At 37.9% G+C, this 20,607-nt stretch overlaps 1 protein-coding gene across 1 annotated transcript in view; it reads left to right on the forward strand.

The window, feature by feature from the left end:
• Tmc1 (transmembrane channel like 1) overlaps positions 1 to 20,607 on the forward strand; it is a 144,598-nt gene that overhangs the window by 47,925 nt on the left and 76,066 nt on the right. The window contains exons 3-4 of the mRNA XM_004652980.2: positions 415 to 571; positions 6,239 to 6,367. Coding sequence (XP_004653037.2) covers positions 415 to 571; positions 6,239 to 6,367 — 286 coding nt within the window. The remainder of the gene's footprint in view (positions 1 to 414; positions 572 to 6,238; positions 6,368 to 20,607) is intronic.

A 20,607-nucleotide genomic window follows, 5' to 3' on the forward strand; every position in this document is an offset into this window, starting at 1 on the left:
GGCTTTGTAGGCAAACACCTAAGTTAGCCGTCCAGCTTTGATTTGAATTGTTTTAGCAGTCATGGTGTGTTTCTAAGAACCAAGTAATCAAGTTATTCAAATAAATGAAGATTGAAACTATAATGATTAATACAATTCAGGGATCTACATATCATATTTGAGGATATGGAACACAGAGCAAATTAAAACCTAGATATATTTAAGTGGTACATAATGAACCACACACACACACACACACACAGAGTATTCATTGTGCTGTGAGGAATTCATGCATTGTGATCTGAGATATGAGCTGCTAGTTATTCAAACCTAATAATAATCTTGAGTGTGTGTGTGTGTGTGTGTGTGTGTATGTCTGAAAGAGAGAGAGAGAGAACACTTTCTGATGTTACTAAATGATCAACTGTGTTTTAGGTGAAGAAGAAAAGCTGCCTAGAAGAGAGAGCTTGAGACCAAAGAGAAAGAGGACCAGAGATGTCATCAACGAGGATGACCCAGAACCTGAGCCAGAGGATGAGGAAACGAGGAAGGCAAGAGAGAAAGAAAGGAGAAGGAGGTTGAGGAGAGGAGCGTAAGTTAGTCCTGATGTGTGCATGAGTGAAAGCATTCCTCATTCACAGCACCTGGTGCTGGAAGAGGACTGCTACCTGTAGGTGTTTGCTGGTCTTATGATCAGTAATTAACATTATTTTTAGTAAAACAGGCTAAATCTGATGCTCCCATTTTATTATTCTTACATAAATGTACTTTTATAATTAAAATACAATTTAAAAATGAATATATACTTACAACAGACTATGAGAAATTCCTCTATGAAAAACTTACATTGTTATAAGTCATTAAAATATTATGGATAGTTTAAATATTTGAAAATTACTCCATCAATTGTATAAATTGTAATCTAAGATAAATAGAAAACTGAAGGGTAAGATCAAATCAATTTAGCCCACAGAAAAGTGGTGGCAAGATGAGGCCAAATCTCATCTAAGAGTTGTGAATTTTTTTTACAGATTTGAAAGGTTATTCATAAAAAGCAACAAAATAATATGGAACAGAGTTGTACCATTCAAAACTTAAAATTTGAACTCTGTTATTTTATATGTATTTTCTTTTCAATGAGCTCTGTTTCTTATAAAAATAAATACAATTCAATTTCAGAGCAAAGCTCAATATTTCATTGAGAATATATAGATATATATGTATTTCATTGAGAATATATATATATATATATATATATATATATATATATATATATATGCACCATAAACTGTATTCTAGAACATGCTACTCTTTTGTACTTATGCCTGAGAAAAATTCTTCTGGAAGGTAAGTTGGACAGGAATTCTTCTGCTTGCCTGGCCCACCTATGGTCTTCATTTAAAATGCTCAGTCTCTAGGAAAGAGGGCCAAGTTGGTCAGATGTTCTTATGACAGTGTCTTGTCTTAGCTGTCCCAAGAAACCTACACACCCCTGTGCATTAATCCCTACTTCCCAAGTCCACTTAGCCAAACTTTGTCTCCATAGAGTTTTTCCAATGATATTCTTTTCATTTATTTATTTGTGGTTTTTCAAAGCAGGGATTCACTCTAGCCCAGACTGACCTACAATTCACTATGTAGTATCAGGGTGGCCTCAAACTGTGCCTCCTGAGTGCTGAGATAAAAGGTGTGCACCATCACACCTGTTTCCAATGATATTTGTGCAACTATAATTGGTAAATCTATTCTAAATACTTCAGTAATTTCTTTTTATGAGGATTGAGAGATGTGATCAATTTTTACGTTTTATTTCCTATCATTTATTTTGAAGATTAGAATCTTTTATTAAAGAGAAAACATTTAGAAATATATTTGGAAGAAAATTAGGGTGCATTTATTTAGGTTAAATAATTCAGGGTGTTTTGCCGAAATATTCTAGAAATACCTTGGGGAATTTTCCATGCTCTGACAAAACATTTGAAGCCGAGTAAATCTTAGGCTGTGATGCTATCTTTGGTGATTGTTAAGAATACTGCTTTGTTAGACATTGTAAAGTATTTCTAATAATATTACGGGCTTTTCCTGACCCACTTTTAAGCGAGTCAGTAAAATATTCATAGTAGTAGGAATTCAGTATGTTCTGCTTTCACTTCATAACTTCCATTTAATCATGCTTAAGATAGAAAGTCTTTCTGGTAGAGAGTAGCCCTAAATTTTGGAAAATAAAATGTATACAGGTAATATATTTTCAATATCATTAGCTGTTTCTTTGAGTATTCCCCAGAAAATCAGTTTCCCTGTTGTGATACTCAGAGTAATATTTTAATCACTTGCCTATTTGAAGGTGACTTATCTGTCAATCACTCCATCCCCCAGAACACAGCAGGATCCTCCTGGAAGCAATCAACAGTTAACGACGAAGTCTTTAAAAACAGACCAGTCAGGATCAATTAGTGCAGGGATGCACATCTACCCATATCGTGATAATCTTACAGCGCACTGCTATATTTTAGTGTACTTTGATCCAACCACTAGATTCAAGAGAATAACCCAAGGCCATCCAGGAAACATGTTCTATATGTAAATATTTTGCTGTAGTCTGCTTCATGTGGCTGGGATGAACTTTTAAACCAGACACAGTTTATGGGAGGAATGGGATTTATGGCAGCTTACAGATCCAGGGGAAATTCCATAATGGCAGGAGAAAGTGGCTTCTTTTCACAGATCCAGAGAGACAACCATTACCCAGCACTGCAGGCAAGCACAAATGGACAGCAAACAAGAGGGAACTCCAGGCACAGCTCAAGTGCTCCACATGCTTTTAGGCCAGAAATCAGATTCAGCCCCCCCCCCCCGCCTCCCTCCCCCACATTCTCCAGCTAGGCAGTTGGAGATAAGCTTTTATTTTTTTTTTAATCTGAATCTTTGGGAGGACATATATTCAAACTACCACACATTTATTCAGTAAATATTCATCTAGTACTACAAATTCATAATTTAGTAAGGAGTCACTTAGACATAGATTATTAAAACAACAAAAAAAATGTATGTACTAGAGAGGAATTTCAAAGTGGTTTGGAGGCTAGTAATTAAAATCAATTCTCCTGGGTATCATCAGACAAGGATTTTCTGAGGATTTCCTATGACGTTTAAAGGGATCATAGAATCTGTATAGGCTGAACATAGCAAGTACACAGTTAGTGTTAGAAAGAGTCTAGTAAGTGGTTCCTGAAAATAAGCTTGAAAATAAATGCTTTAATAATGATAAATTTACACATTGATTAGCTCATTGGTTTTTAAGTTTTATATTTTTGGGCTTGTGAGATGGGGTCTCATTTAATCTAGGCTGGCATTGAACTTGCTTTGGAACCAAGGTTGACTTTAAGCTCCTGATCACCCTGCCTCTACTTCCCAATTGCTGGGGTTACAGGACTGTTCCACCACACTTGCTTTATTGTTCTTTATGATGCAAGATTACATGAATCTACTACCAATGTAATGCATCATGGCACTTAGATGCAAATATGAATTATTTTGGAAGGGTGGGCCACTTCATGTCTTAAAATATCAAGTAGTTAAATTCTAAATCTTAAAGTTTTTAAAATTTCTAAATTACTCTATTCCTGATAGTTTCTTGGTATCTATTTTTTGAGCATTTAAAAAATATTTATTTATTTATTTGACAGAGAAAGAGGGAGAGAGAGAGAGAGAGAGAGAATGAGCGCACTAGGGATTCTAGCCACTGCAAACAAACTCCAGACATGTGCGCCCCTTGTACATCTGGCTAATGTGGGGCCTGGGGAATCGAACCTAGAACCCACATCCTTAGGCTTCACAGGCAAGTGCTTAAACACTGAGCCATCTCTCCAGCCAGAGCATTTTGTAAGCAGATGGACATGTACAAAATGTATGCTTATGTACATATTTACAGAGAAATTATTTCAATTATTTTATCAAAACATTTCACCTTTCCAAAAAACACCAATCTATATGTGATTCCATTGGAAAATTATAAGAGAAAATCAATGTTTATAAATATAGACTTACTATGAAATAATTCTCAATAATTTTGTGCCATAGTTATATAATATCATACGATTTTATGAAATAAATACCAAATTAAAAAATAATAGGTAAACAGGGATATATCTTAGAAGACAGTATTTACCAGTTCTCTTAAACCGAGATTACTATTTTGAGCAAAATATTTACATTGTTCAAAATGTAAGCTATCAGTAGAAAGTGTTATTTTAGAGCTCTTCTATGAGTTTTTGCTTCAGTAATCAAGTCTTAATTAGAAGCTGGATTGGTATCAAAGAAAGGAGATCACCAACTCATTTTCTAGGTTGGTCTGTAATCATTTACAGACATTCCTCTTATATTATGATTAATCACTAAAAAATAGCTTTTCCTCTCTCCCTACTGTGTCCAGTAATGAGCTTGGTAAACAAAAAAATGTGTTTTCAATAACAATGAATAGTTTACTATTTCTTTTTTTAGTGTGGGGTTAATACAGAGTGGGGCTTCAGTAGCTAATCAGAGAGAATCAAACAGAGAAGTGTTAAGAGTTGTAAATAAAGCATTGAAACAGACAAATAGAGAGCTCCAAGTGTGAGGTAACAGCAATAGAAAGCAATTACCACCTGAGGGCCGTAAGAATACCGGAAAGGATTGAAATGAAAACTTGGAAGTGCAGAGGTGCAGCCCAGGGCTCTGAAGCTCCGTGGTGCTCAGGGCGCTGGAACTGCTCCTACTGTGAGCGCTGACAGACCCCACGCCCTCAGCTGCCAGAAGCCCTTCAACTCCTGCTACTGAGAAGTGTCCACTCAGGAGGCAGACAGGAAGTAGTCAGAAAGCTGACAGGAAGCCACCGGACAAAGCAAGTTCGTTCTTAGGAATTCATGAAGTCTGAGTATGCAATTGAGTCAACTCAAAAAGCAAAATGCAACCCACGAAGTCCCACTCTGAATACTGCACCGCTTAGTATATAAAAGAGACATTGGAAATGGAGACACTGGCCTAATGACTGAAGTAATCTCTTGTCAGAAAATCGATTTCTACAACATAGCATTACCTTGTTCCATTTAAAATCATGCTGTTCAACTTTAGATTTTGTATTCTTTGAGTTCTATTTCTGTAATAGGAGCACAGAGAAGATATATTTCATTTGCTTAGTTAGAAACTATATTCCTTTGAAGGTCTCTTCAAAGGATTTGCTTCCACCAGAAATATTTCAAGTTGAGTTTTATCAATTGAAGTTTTGGGTTTAATTAACAGATTAGGTTGCCTTTGAGAAATATAGTTTTCTTATTTCGATTTATCCTTTCTCCTTTTGAGGCAGGCTAATTACAATAATTTAAGGGCACTTCAAAGACATCTTCACCTTTAATTTATTTTCCTTATTGAAAAATAAGGTTCTTAAATGAAACAATTGAGGAAAGGTGTACAAGGGAACAGAGAGAAGAAGAAAATATCTTGATAAATTTATATTCTTTGCACAAATTTTCTAGCATTTACAGCTTAAAGTGGAGGATATAACAGAACAGTTTAGTTTCAGGACATTGAATCACAAACACCCTTGTTGAAAGTTATAATAATCCCATAAATCAGGCTGGAGAGATGGCTCAGCAGTTAAAGATGCTTGCTTACAATGTCTGATGGCCTGATTTTAATTCCTAAGTAGCCACATAAAGCTAGATGCAATGAGTGATGCATGTGTCTGAAATTCGTTTGCAATGGCAAGAGATCTTGGCATGCCCACTCTCTCTCTCTCAAATAAATAAAAACATATTTAAAAATATCCCAGAAATCACACCTCTTGTTGAGATTTGAATTCTAGTGCTAATGGGCCTTCTCACTTAAAATAAAACAGTGGGCTGGAGAGATGGCTTAGTGGTTGAGTGCTCGCATGTGAAGCCTAAGAATCCCGGTTGGAAGTTAGATTCCTCAGGACCTCCTTTAGCCAGATGCACAAGGGGGCGCACACATCTGGAGTTCATTTACAGTGGCTGGAGGCCCTGGCCCTGAGAGAAAGAGACAGAGAGAGGAAGAGAATGGGCACACCAGGCCCCTAGCCACTGTAAATGAACTCCAAATGCATGCACCACCATGTGCATCTGGCTTATGTGGGTTCTGGGGAAATAAACCTAAGTCCTTAGGCTTTGCAGGTAAGTGCCTTAAAAATAACCCATCTCTATAGCCATGATATTAGCCTTTCTTGAGTTTGGAAGTCAAAATTATGTTTTTGTTTCTTTTAAAGGGAAGAAGAAGAAGAAATTGATGAAGAGGAGTTAGAAAGATTGAAGGCAGAGCTAGATGAGAAGAGACAGATGATTGCTACTGTCAAGTGCAAACCTTGGAAAATGGAGAAGAAAATTGAAGTTCTCAAGTATGCATAGATAATGCTGTATATAGTGTCATATATTTGATACTTATGCAATTATATAGTCATAAATGCATATAAAAGCCCCATATCACTAGACCAGTTGGACTAATAATTATAAGTTACAAACAAATATGAGAAATTTCAGCATTTAGTATCTAATAACTTCTGCAGTCACCTTTAATCCTTTGCTCCTTAAATTGCAATTATGTTGATTACCAACTCTCTGAAAACATAATATGTTTGAACGTTCTAAATGTGTGTGGTTACCCACTGTTGTTTTTCTGCAGAATCCCAAACTCAAGCAAAGGTTCTCAGGGAAGCACCAGGAGGGTGCTCTACCAAGAGAACAGTAAATAGTATTCCAACTACGGATTATTCTATTAGCTTTGCCCTCGACACATGAGAGTGAGCTGGTTTCTTAACCTCTATGCTGAAGTAGGTGCAAACACACTCAGACTACCCAGATGTCTACCCTTCTCTTATGCAAAAATGAAGGGATGGGAGCTGATTGTCTCCCCCAAGAAAACACTGCATTTTCTTGTAACAGGCTGGCTCTAAGGGAACTTGTCTATGTTGGTACTTAAGTCTGCATATCTCAGTTTTTCTACCACTGTTATTTTTTCTCATGATGTCTTTATAAAAGTTGGTAAGTTTCCCAACATTTCACCAATCATGCTGTTAAGATGGTAGCATCACCTGTCATGAATAAAGGGAGTGGAGTAGCTGCCGAGATCATTCACACCTAGTCTTGGCTCTTGTATATTATTTAAAGAGACTATTTCAGTTTTTAACTTCCTGAAGTCTCCGTTATTTCCCTTAAAAGATATTAAAGTGCACTTTTTTTGTCCTGGGATGTGGCCATAATTTACAAAGTCATATTGTGGGTGGCACTGTGATATATGTGCCACCTTGTGCATCTGGCTTATGTGGGTACTGGGAAAATGAACCTGGTCCTTAGTCTTCACAGGCAAGTACCTTAACCACTACGCCATCTCTCCAGCCCCTCATTTCTAATTTTTAAAGAACATTTACCACTAGGAACATAAGTGTCTTCAGGGCTCACATTCAAAGGAAGGTTAGCAGAGCTAGGAAGGCAGCTTAGTGTTAGAATACTTACATAGCGCGTGTGAGACTGTGCATTCAATTTCCAGGCTTGCAAAAATGAAGAAAAAAGAAAAAAGAAAGAAAAAAAAGTTGGCTGAAAGAAGCATTTGCTACACAGGCAAGAAGTTCTGAGGAATGGTTGTGAATCTGAGCTCTTAGACATGGTTCAGAGATGCAGTTTATTCACAGCAGTGGATTTGGTCCTATAGAGCTGAAAGGAAGTCCCCCTCCCCTTCCATTATCACTGCACAAGAGTGATCGCCACTGAATGTTGTGATAGGTGTTAATACAGTTTCACACATGTGTGGCTTTCAATTTAATAAGTAAGAATTTTAGTACAGAAGGGGCAAGTGTGTCAGGTTCAAATTGTGATGAATGAGCACATGTGTGTCAGGGGCAGAGAAAAAGGGAAATAATGGTATATTTTTCATTTCTCTGAAAGTATATTATAATTTATATTACTTGCCTAACTTTATAATAAACATCAGTGTGAATATTACACATTCTCTGTTTTGTAGTTACTCATGAGTTTTAGACAGAATGTGGTTGACTTGATCTTTTCTACCCACAAAAGCTGGCACCACCAACCCAGTAATAACCACCACATGTGAAATAAAACACCTGGGTGGAAAATAACTAGTCTATTTATTACTCACCCTGAAACATAGAACCCATGTGGTTGATTAAAAGCCTTATGACTCAACCTAAATAAGCAATAATTTTATTTTGCTATAGTAAAATAGGTCGTATCCTGCAAAGTTCGAAATGTGGACTTTGATCTGAGCTACCTTGAGCTTGAACTCTTTTGAGCTTCAGTTTATTTATAAAGTCAAGGGGTTTGATTGTGGCCCATGGATTTCAGATGGAGGTCGTCATAGGTCAAGCAGTTTGGTGAAATCTCCGCAGAGCTGAGAGGGAGGGCCATGTGTCTACTAGCCAGCTTCCACCAGTGCTTGCATCTGAAGCTTCAGATGAAGAAAAAAAAAAATACTACCATGAAGCAGGATGTAAAAAGCAGCTCCTAGCTGGGTATTGAAAATTGTTCACTCTGGGGAGGGAACGGTACTAATGCTGCATGAATTCACAAGTGAAGGTATAGGAGTGCTTAGTGTTGACTTTTGCATAGGATTGGCTCTTGGGAGGGTTGTTCAAAATCATATATAATGGCAATTCTAAGCATTTATAAGTGAATGCTTCAATATCGGAGCCTTTGAGCACCCTGACCCAAAGTTTCTGGGAGTTGTCCATTGGCAACTCTACCTGGTGATTTATTAATGAGATACTCAGTAAAGCCAAAACGTTGCCCTTAGCATTACATTTCCACTTAAAAAGGTGCTGGAAATGGTTGGTAGTCATGAAGGAAAAGCTTCTCCTTTCTCAGTCTCCATCCACCCTATAAAACTTTGATTTTTTTAAAAAAATGATTTTGTGGGGAGAAGTAGGAGGGTTTTATTTCTGGGGGGAAAGCTAGGAGAATTTACACATTTCTAGCAAAGTGAGATCATACTATAGTTAATTTCTTATGTTGAAGCCACTGGGCTCACATCTTACATAATTCTTTGCAGCTTCCTTAGAGCTTCAGGTTTTCATAAGCAATAGGCCTGTTTTATATGTTAGTGAAGGACCTTCCTTCATCTGACAATGTAAAGAAATGAGAGTACATAAATGAGGATTTTTAAACATGCAGAGACACCAACTAACACACTCATCCATTTTGTATTTTTCTTAGTTAATACCTCAAATGACACATAGGCCTTTGGCTCTTATGAATCACATTCTCTGGGGTACAGTGATTTTTTATTTTTTTTCATTTGAAGGAAGGAGAATCTCAGCCATCAGTACCTATTAATTTTGTCTCTTGAAGTGCAACATTGTCATCCATTGTTTCTACTATTTCATGAGTCCATATGAACTGCCAGCAGTATGCTGTAGGCAGCTCTCTAAACCTCTTTGTCTTGAATTTCCTTATAATCAGCAGTAAAGTGGAGGTTGAAGAAGGAACATGACACGATAGCAGTCAGCTAGAGACAGAGGCCAAAGGAGAACATGCTTTGCCAGGACTAGAATTGGTGTCTCATTCAAGATGTCTTCCAGTAGTAACAATTCAGCCAGCATGCTTCCTACTTCAAGTTTTCCCAGGCCTGGCACACTGGGTGGGCTGACCCTTCTTGAGTCAGCCCCTTTGGTTCACCAACCAATCAGGTCTCTCCTTACCACCTGAGTCTGGTGATGAGGCTCTTCCTGGTGGGATGTTTGAGCCATATCCAGGAGCCTAACCACATGTGTAAATCCCTTCTTGATCCCTTCCTACTCTGGATACATGTGAACATGAGTGTGTAAGTCTCTCTCCCTCTTCCCACTTTTCCCAGACTGGCTAAGAAAAGGGGAGGATTTCTTCTTATCCAGACACTTTCTTGCCTTAATTTTGTGTACTTTTTGCTTTATTAAATATAAGAGCTCTCTTTAAGCTCTGCCTTTTATTATCTCTTTTTTTTTCAATTTTTTTTTTTTTGGTCATTTTTTATTTATGAGCGACAGACACACAGAGAAAGACAGATAGAGGGAGAGAGAGAGAATGGGCGCACCAGGGCTTCCAGCCTCTGCAAACGAACTCCAGAGGCGTGCGCCCCCTTGTGCATCTGGCTAACGTGGGACCTGGGGAACCGAGCCTCGAACCGGGGTCCTTAGGCTTCACAGGCAGGCGCTTAACCGCTAAGCCATCTCTCCAGCCCCCTTTTATTATCTCTTAATTCACTCAGATCTGTTTTTCATACGGAGTCTTTTGGATTGAGCTATCATGCTGCCCCTTCACGTGTGCCTGTGCCTTCCCCAGAGGCTCCTTCACTGGAGATTTCTCTATTTTAGAGAGATTTTTCTCCTTCTCACCTTCCCCTTTTCTACTTGGCAAGGCAGAGAATTCCTTTCTGGATTGAGCCTTTCAGCTACCTTCCTTTCTATATCCTAATTTTCCCTAAAATAAACCTCACAATTTATAATTTACCCCTCTTGGAGTTCAGGTTTTAAATTATTTGCTAGTAAGATGTGAATCAAAAAGTTGGCATCCATAAGCTTAGGATTTTCTGTATTCTTATGAAAAATTAAAAAAAATAATATGCTTTTTTCAATTAATACAAATGTATGTAGTTTACACAGGTTTTACTCTTGTATCTGTTCACTCCCAGCCTCCATTTTTTCCTAAGGACTTTCCTTAGTAGGGTCCTTGGTGTTCAGTAATCCCTACCTGAACCCAAAGTTACCCAGGGGTAATTGGGAAGATGAACTCAGGCAACACACAAAAAGTACTTCAAACATGTTATGAAACAGACATGATGGTACCCACCAGTAATGGCAAGGTAGGGGCAGGAGGATCAGAATTTAAAACTACCCTTCTTGGATATGTGGGGAGTTCAAAGGATATCCTATCTTTAAGAAAGAAAAAGTGAAAAAGAAAAAAAGAAACAAAAAACCTGGCCAGGAAGAAGTCTTAGTGGTTCAAGGAGCTTACTTATAAACCTGTCAGCCTGGGTTCTACTCCCCAGTCCCAAGTAAATTCAGATGCAGAGCATGGGGAATGAATATGGAGTTTGTTTGCTATGGTAAGAAGCCCTAGTGTATTCATAATCTCTCTCTTTCCTTCTTAAATAAATAAATGTTCAAAAAAAAAAAGCAAACTAAAATTAAACCAAAAAGCCAAAAACAAGAACACCAGTGCCTGAAGCATGGTACTCAGTTAATGCATGCTACTAGCTGTTACTTCATTGCTGCAATTTCCTTTATCCTGCCCAACTCTGTGAAGGTAGATCTCCTTCTTATGCTCTTATATACTGGATGAAAATGAATTTCTGACAGGATAATTGTTTTGCTTTGTATTGCATTTTAAGTCATATGAAAATCTTCCTTGTGGAATTCATTTTGGGCTTTTGAAAACATGGGAAATGTCTAAATATATTCTCTTAGGAACTAGTTTAATGATCTGTATATCATCAACAAGCAATTACTGCTTCCTGTGTGAGAAGCAATCTCAATGGCAAAGATTTTGCTGTGGACCCTCTTTTCCAAGGCATGAGAACCATTACCATGACTGGTATGTTTGAAGGGCCTGGATGACTAGGCAAATAAATCTGCTGGCTCAATCACTTGATGTGGAGTGCTTGCTAGTATCTGTGTTATAAGCACTTCCACCGTAATAAAATTCTTAATTTAATGTTAATCCATTTTTTATTTTATTTTTAAGATAAGGTCTCACTATGTAGCCCAGTCTCCTTTTGAATTGGTGGCACTTCTGCCTTGACCTCCACTATGTCCAATTCTGAGTTACTTGCATTTAAGAATAGCTTAAGAACCAGCTTCCAAAATCACTGAGTGCATCAGTTGGTGGCTTGTGAGTGACACTACAAGTCAGCTCCAGTATCCCTTGGAGAAAACTCAAAACCCCCCTTCATTGACTTAGTTGATCCTACGGGCTGCTGATGGGAACAAGTGAGAGCAGAGGCTAAAGTAAGAAGTGTTATTTAATCTATACCCCCCCCCCCCAAGGAAATGCTTTAATCACAGTTGTGCTCAGGACAAATATTTTTAAAAATTCAGGACTCTAGATATAGTTCCAAGTGTATTTGTGACTTCTTATTAATTGAACATATTTATCTTACTACCCTACTAAATCCTTCTATTTTATATCCTAGAATTTTTTCCCAAATTGGTTTTCTCATATAGTATCAGTCTTTTTCTAGTCTGTTCTAATTTTATCTATCTATCTATCTATCTATCTGTCTATCTATCTATCTATCATCTATCTATCTATCTATCTATCTATCTATCATCTATCTATAGAGAGATATATATGTTTCAAAAAGAATAAAATGCAAATAGTCATAAAATAATGATTTTTATCTTTACATTATAAAAACATTACCATTTGTATTTTTGTAGATGTGCTTGGGACATGGTATGTTCTGACTCTATGTTGAATACTGAAATATATACTAAAATATACTTTATTTTTAAAATTTATCCTAATGGGGAAAACCTTTTATTCAAGCAGAATAAATTTATAACTCAGATAAGAAATCTCATCATTTATGTTAGAATCCACCTACCAAATTACTTGTTTCATCATTGTTATGCATAGGAATGAGTGTCCAACTAGTAACTAGTGAATTCCTTATATCTACTAAGCATTAAAGGTGTGCCTGACAGTTCTCTCTTGGAAGATTTAGCCTCCTGAAACTTGTCTGTGAGTACATTGGAAAACATTGTTAGTATTATTGATATCATTGTGACTACTTAGTCAGTTTTTATGATTAACTTTACTAATGATTTTCAAATAATACCTTGAAATTCTTCCTTACCTCTTCTTAAAAGAAATCAAATATAAAAATTGTTAATTTTTTCCCTTGGGCCTTGCTTCCTTTAGACACTTCCACTGTTAAGGAGATCATCTTTAAAATGAGTGGCAGAGACACTGGTCTGCGGAGAGCCTTTGCGTCATGGTTTGTCCTCACTTGCCTCCCCTGCCCTGTTTCACCGTAGTTATCTGAAGATTTCTTGTCCCCACTTTTGTCAGGAGGCCTCTCAGGTGGCCATCGGGGCTATTCCTGTTTCCTTTGGAAATATGTGAAAGCATTTATTGCTCTTGTACATCTATTGAGATCCCAAGCACATGGGTTAGTTAAAACAGCCCAAAGTTCTGCACAATGAAAGCATATTAATAATTGAAGTAAATGAACATAAATGGGCTAATATTCTTGACAATAAGCCTTATTCAGTAACTGCCACACTCAAATCCAAACTTAAAAAGATGAACTTTAGATAAACAAGATTCTTATACAGTATAATGTAATAATATATAGTAAATAGTAGGCATGGGAATATTTTCAAGTTTTCCTCTATGTAGCTAAAGGTGTGATTATGATCATCTTTTTGACATTAGGGATGGAAGCAGAGCTTCTTCATGCTAAACACACAGTCCACCACCGACTTAAATCTCTGTCCGCTACTATCTTAACTGCCATACCCTATTTCCTACAGTGTGACATGTCATTGTATGAATCATTTTTCTCAATATGTCAGAACATCCCACCCACCAGCAAGCTGATAAATCTCAACTTACCCAGCTCCCACTGTTCAGCTAGTTTCACGTTTTTAGACTATAAGTAAGGTGCTAATTTTGAAGGTGATAACAAAAGAAATGTATTCATTATCACTTAAGATGATTTAGGAATGCCTTTGAATATATTTGACACAATACATTAACAGTGTAAGGAAAACAAATGTGCCCCTGACAAGCACGTAAAATGAATAGAGAAATATGTACTGGAAAATGTCTTCTAGATCTTAAATGAGGTAATTATTGTAAACATAACCCTCCTTTAATCTAGTTTGAAATAAGAAAACAAGCCTTTTGAGGATGTCTTTATGTATATGATGAAGGAATGACAAGTGCTATATTATTTTTGAGCATTAAAGTAAGTATGTTACTATAGGATGGAAATGTTAAAATATTGTTATTGTTAAAATGCACATATTTTAGCAAATATTTGGAGAACATTATATTATAACAACTGTGATGAGAATTAGAAAAAAAGAATATGTAAGTTTCTAATATATTATGTCTAAGATTTCCTTTAGCTATGAAAATTAGAAATATTTTAATTTAAGTGTTTTCTGTATTTTTTTTCAAAGAGAAAGAAAAATGTAGATAGAGAGAGGTGAGGGGGAGAAAAAGGGAGGAAATGGGTTCACTAGGGCCTCCTGCCATTGCAAATGTGCTCCAGATGCACGTGCCATTTTGTGAATCTGGGTTTATTTGTGTAGTATACAGCTTCAGGTTCACTGAGATGAACTTCTAGCAGGGACAGTTACGGATGAAGAAATATTTATTGAGGCTTACAGTTCAGGGAAAGTTCCATAATGGCAGAAGAAGGACCAAGCAGACAGAGAACCCACAAGCCAAAAGCTACACAGCACACTCTAGGAACTCCAGGCAGAACCAGGCACTTTGCATATCATTAGATTGAATTTGTGAAACTGCCACCACACCTTAGGGCTGGATCCTAAGATCCACCTAATGACACCACCTCCAGCCAGGTGGCTGTAGATCCAAACTACAGGCTAAAAAAGCACTGACTATATTGAGGGCTATCTATTCAAACTACCACAGTGTGGAAATTGGGGAATTGAACCAAGGCCAGCAGGCTTTGCAAGCTAACACTTTTAACTCTAGAGCTATCTTCCCATCCCAGAAATTTTTAAATAAGGTGAAGCACTCCTTTCAAATATGGCATATTTATGTACTATATGTCTATATCCATAGGCACTGAGATATATACATGAAGACATATGACTCCTGAATAAATCCATCTTTTTGAGCATATTTGTGTGTGGAATATGAGTGTTCTGCAATGTGGTGTGTATGTAGTGTATATACTTGTATGTACAAATTTATCCTACCTGTGTGTAGGGAAGCCAGAGAAAAAAAGTCATGTCTTCTTTTTTTAAAAAATTATTTATTTATTTGAGAGACAGATAGGGATATATATATGGAGAGAGAGAGAGAGAGAGAGAGAGAGAGAGAGAGAGAGAGAGAGAGAGAGAGAGAGAGAGAGAGAATGGGCATACCAGGGCCTCTAGCCACTGCAGACGAACTCCAGATGCAAACACCACCTTGTGCTTCTGGTTTACGTGGGTTCTGGAGAATTGAACCAAAGTCCTCAGGTTTTCAGGCAATCACCTTAACTGTCAAACCATCTCCCAAACCCCAGAAGTTTCCTTTTTCTGCTCATGTGCTTATTTTCCTTTGGCAAACTCTCTCACTCCATCCAGAGCTACTGTCTCAGCCATTTTTCTTTTAGTTGTTAGCAAGCCCTAGTGTTTCTCCAGGCGTGTAAGGCTTAGATTGGGTTTATCTTCCTAGCCTTAAGTGATTCAGATTTTAATAGTTATTCATTGCTTTAAGGTCATGTCCCATTTAATCCCATATCTGTTCCAAGCACCAGAGCAATGATAATGGGTTAGGGAATCCCTGAATACTTTAGGGTTTGGCCCAGTACTCCCCAGCCCCATCCTGCCCTACCTTTTCTTATTGATGCTAGTATTCAGGTGCTTGACTGAACCATTAAAAGTAAAGATCCAGTAACAGCAGCAGTAGCAGCAGCAAGCGAGTGGCCTATGCTAGTCACCTTCTCATTATTGGGACAAAATACCTGATGAAAATCAGGTTAAAGGAGGAAGGGTTAATTTCAGCTTACAGTTCCAGTTTGCAGTCCGTCATGACAGCAAAGGCACAGCACCAGAAGCTCAAGGTCACACTCAGCACAGTCAGCAAGCAGAGTGATCAATGCTGAGTGTCCAGCTAGCTTCCTCCTGAATATAGCCGACAGCTCCGGTGGTCCTCCCACATCAACTAACCTCATCTAGACAGCCCTCGCAGACAGCAGCAGAGGCTTGTTTCTGTGGTGGTTCTAAATCCTATCCCCCTGGCAGCCACACACAGAACATAGCAAGCACACTTAGCGCGGGCTTTAGAAACTTACCATCCTAGAACTGTTCATAGAGCATTAGATATTTTGGTTATATTGTATTACAGAGATGGAAACAAAGGAATCATTTTCCTTCCATGGTAGGCTCATTTCCTGGGACCCTGGATTTAGACTAATAATTAAGAAAAAAAAGGACAAAACAGATTAGAAGTTTATTATGGTGGGATCAAGCTTGCATATGAAACCACACAGTGATGAGTAAGTAACCACAGGGATGGTTCTGGCTTGGCCTTCCATAGGACCCCCAAAAGAACACATTTTTAGAGAAGTGACAACAAAAGGAAAAGCACTTTGACTTTCCAGGGTGGCCAAGTGTCAAAACTCATGTATATTGGGGAACTAAAGGAGAAGAAAACTGGATGGTGACATTTCCTGTGCAAGAGGGTGGGTATAAGAAATAGGAATGTGTCGGGCTGGAGAATTGGCTTAGCGGTTAAGTTCTCTCCTGTGAAGCCTAAGGACCCTGGTTCGAGGCTCGGTTCCCCAGGTCCCACGTTAGCCAGATGCACAAGGGGGCGCACGCGTCTGGAGTTCGTTTGCAGTGGCTGGAAGCCCTGGCGCGCCCATTCTCTCTCTCTCTCCCTCTATCTGTCTTTCTCTCTGTGTCTGTCGCTCTCAAATAAATAAATAAAAAAGAATAAAAAAAAAAAAAGAAATAGGAATGTGTTGATGGCCATTTTCAATGTTTGTAAGCACCTCACAGAAGACTTGAGTTATAGGCTCAACAAGCCAGAGGCATTGAACCCCTGCTATTTAGATTCCTTCGTCCAGCAGAAATTTAGTAATGGGCTGGAAGTGCAGCAGCGCATGTCTGGCTCTGTAGCTACCACAGCTCTGAGGTACATGTGAAAACCTCTTGTCTTCAAAGAAAGCAGAATCAGAACCAAGGTCGGCTAAGCAGTTTTGCTAAGGAAACTCAGGGCAGAGGTTGTTACACCAGATCACCCTGAAGGCCATACCTCCACAGGGACCGAGCCAACGGGGAAGAGGGACATGTTTTATGGACTAGAAAAGTTGCTTTCTGGGTTTCTATGTACACCACCACTCCCCTGCCCCCCCCCAGAGCTGCACCTGCCCTTAAAAGATGGGAAATAAACTGCCTCACTTTTCCTGAATATTTCTCATGAGGCAGAGGGGTCCCTTTTTGCATGTTTGTCCTGCTTTTAGACAAATAGGGAAACAGAGCAGGTCTTACATCTCCTGCTTCCTACTTGCCTTCAATGCAAAATTGTTCTTGTGCCACACTTTGGTATATTTTTACATAACAGGGGATATAATTCTTTTTTTTTTTTTTTTTTTTTTTTTTTTTTTTTTTTAGGTAGGGTCTTGCTCTAGCCTAGGCTGACCTGGAATTCACTATATAGTCTCAGGATAGCCTCGAATTTAGGGTGATCTTCCTACCTCAGCCTCCCATGTGCTGGGATTAAAGGCATGTTCCACCACACCTGACTTCTGGGGATATAATTCTTATGTGACATATTTTGGGGACTCATATTCTGTTATCTTTCAATTGCTTATGTTGAAAATAATAAAAATCTTACAATTATTTGGTATTCTTCTACAGAGGAATGGTAGTTTATGCTGTGACCAGTATTTGAAGCTTAACATAAGCTTTTAGTTTCCAAGAAAATGTGTGGTGCTCTGCCCCTGCTACCATATTATAGTACAAAGAATTTTCTGAAAGTGTAAATACAATCTTAATTGGATACAGAGTGGAGTTAGGAAAACTTAAATCTCGAGTGGAAATGGAGTCTAGTAAATTTAAAACGTTGACTACAAAAACCCAGCTCTGTTTTGCTTGACTTTATTCATCAAAAATTACTCTGAGATCTTTGACCTTTAGTGTGAACTAAAACTTGTTTGAGTTTTTATTTGACTTTTAAGCCAGTCTTAAAAATTAGTATTGCTATAGAGTTCCAGTAAAACTAAATATAGAGAACTCATGCCAAATCGGAAGCATTTCTGTTAGTAGTAGCTGAATCCAACATAGATAGGAGGAACCTGACCCAGTTTTTTGGGAATGCATTTTATGTGAGTCATCAGAGCTAGTGAAAAAATTGCCTCAAGAACTTGTTACATGCAATAACTCAAATGTTTGTTGCTAATAAAAAAATTTGAGATTGTGATAGTGTAAAATACATGTATTTTTAAGCTAAATGGCAGTTATGTGAAAGGAAGCATACCAAAATTGGCTAGATATATAAGGCAAGGAGTTTATTCATATGCAAATTTTTTGTTCTTAGTTTGTTTTATGCTTGCTTTCAGATGGTCAGCTAGAGTTACCATTTGAATTAGTGATCTATGGATACGAAAAGTAAAGTTATTCACAAAGGCAATTAGCAAACATCAGAATATGTAGATTACTTCCTTCCCAGGGGGAACAATAAAGCATTAGTATGTGATACAGAAATTTGTAGCCCAGCCCTCTGACTATGAACTAAATATATTAATACTTTATTTCTATTGAAGCACATGAAAACCTTCTGGGATTTACATTCTCATTTTGCAGATTAACAACTGAGCATTTTATCCATCCAAGCTCATGTCCTTAGCATCCCCTCTGAAGCACACATGTTGAGTCATTACTTCTGGTATGAGGTTGATTCAAGTAATGATGAAAGCCTAAGTGTGGAGTTATAGTATCTAGGAAGTCTATGGTTCTCTTTTACATTTCTGTATATCAAGATAATTTCTATAATTCTTTCTTAATCATTCATCCATATTTCAAGAAATTGAGAGTTTTATAGGAGTTGGTTGATTTGCATTTAAATGTCAGTGTTTACTAGCAAGTAGCCCTTTTAATTTTCTGACCCTACCAAATGGAAGTGTCTATGAACACAAGTTTTAAGTACATTTGCCCAAACACCAGTTTTGCTTGATCAAGAAATTGGTTGTTTTACTATCAAGTTGAACAAGAGGAAAGAAAAATCAACTAACCTAACCCCAAGGGCACATGTTTCCTGGAATAAGAGTGTGCCACAGACAGAGTAGCATGCCCTGACTCTTCTATGTACCCAGGATTATATCATATGCTGTAGGTAAACTATTTTGTAAGTTAGGCCAAAGTGTGTTCCTTCAACTAACTGTGAAAGCACCCATGAAAGCCCATGAAACCTTATTGTTCTAATTACCACCACAAGGGGCTGATAAATGAATGATGAGGCCAGGTATTATTGCCATTAAATAGAGCACACTCAATAATTTATCCCTGGATCTGGGGTTACAGCTCAGAGGTCCATATTGTGCCAGGGCTTGTTTGAGCTTTGAGGTCCAGAGACTGGATTACAGTCTTGGCAGATGGCTTTGGTTGAAAGCAAGAGAAGGGGATGGCACATATTTTTCAGCCACACCATTAGACTATTGTATAGTTCAGGTCCAGTAGAGACTCAGTTTGTCCACAAAGGCCTGTTTTATTTTTTCCATGTAGTAAAATTCCTTTAAATTGTCAAAATTAACATACATGGGTAGGAAAATGTGTTCACTATGTGAAAAACAAAGACATTCTCTTGCTTTTTTAATTATCTCAAGACTATCTATCTATCTATCTATCTATCTATCTATCTATCTATCTATCCATCCATCCATCTATCTAAATTCTGCTATCTTTCCTGAACACCTTACCATGAGTGATATTGGCCAGTATTTTTGTCTGCATTGTACATTTTCTTTCTGTGCTTTATTTCTGATAGCACAATGAAAGATATAGTCTTTTGGTTAAGAAATCTGTTATCAAGGAGGATGTGACTGGCTGATAACTTACTCTAGCCTGAAACCATGCTAGTCCATTGCAGAGGTTACTTCTGAAAGCAGCATGAAGGAATGTTGTCATATCAAATCACTGACTCGTTCAATCCTTCTTCTGGACCAGCAAGCTAGAATTTTTCTTTGCAGCCTACAAGCAGCAGGTTGGGATGGGGGGCTAAGAAACTCTTCTTGCTAAACAATAATTCTCAGTTCACCCTGTGGCCTTTGGATTTGTTTGAAAAGTACATCCAAGATTTCTGACAAGTTGAGTGTAGTAGTGGTCATTCTGGCCATATGTGCAGGGAGGAGCTAAGATTGCTGCTGCTCAGGGTTCCTATTGGTATGAAAATTTGGGGGGAAGGATCTCTTGGAGAGTTATAATGTGCCTCTTTAAGAGCAATGGAGGCGTAGGTCTTATGTGGGTTTAACTCAGGAAGGAGGGTGCCCAGTGGTTGCCATGGCACTACTGGGTTAGTGGCTCCAGGTTTCTTGTTTCATGGAAATTGGAGAATGAATTTCATAAGCAACAAAGGATGAGTTTTGAAGGAGAATTTTTTTTTTTTTTAGAGGAAAAGCAAGTTTAGAGAAAAAAGCCTATTAAGTTTATTGAAAAGAGAAAGAAGCAAAAATTTAAAAGCTTTCTAAAACAGAGAGGGGTCCCAGCAAGTGGGTTGCCAATGAGTTTGTCTTGGGGCTTACAAAGCTTTTGGCTTGAGGAGTAATTTTATCTTAAAAACGACTGTTCTGAGATCTGGAGAAGTGAAGTTCTGGCCCGATCATCCTTTTAGTCAGGGTCATGATCTTGTCTCAGTGACTGGGCATGGGGAGGGCTTAGTGTCCACATACAGGCTTTGCAAG

This window comes from Jaculus jaculus, chromosome 1, assembly GCF_020740685.1.
Source record: "Jaculus jaculus isolate mJacJac1 chromosome 1, mJacJac1.mat.Y.cur, whole genome shotgun sequence".
In the NCBI taxonomy this organism is placed as follows: domain Eukaryota; kingdom Metazoa; phylum Chordata; class Mammalia; order Rodentia; family Dipodidae; genus Jaculus; species Jaculus jaculus.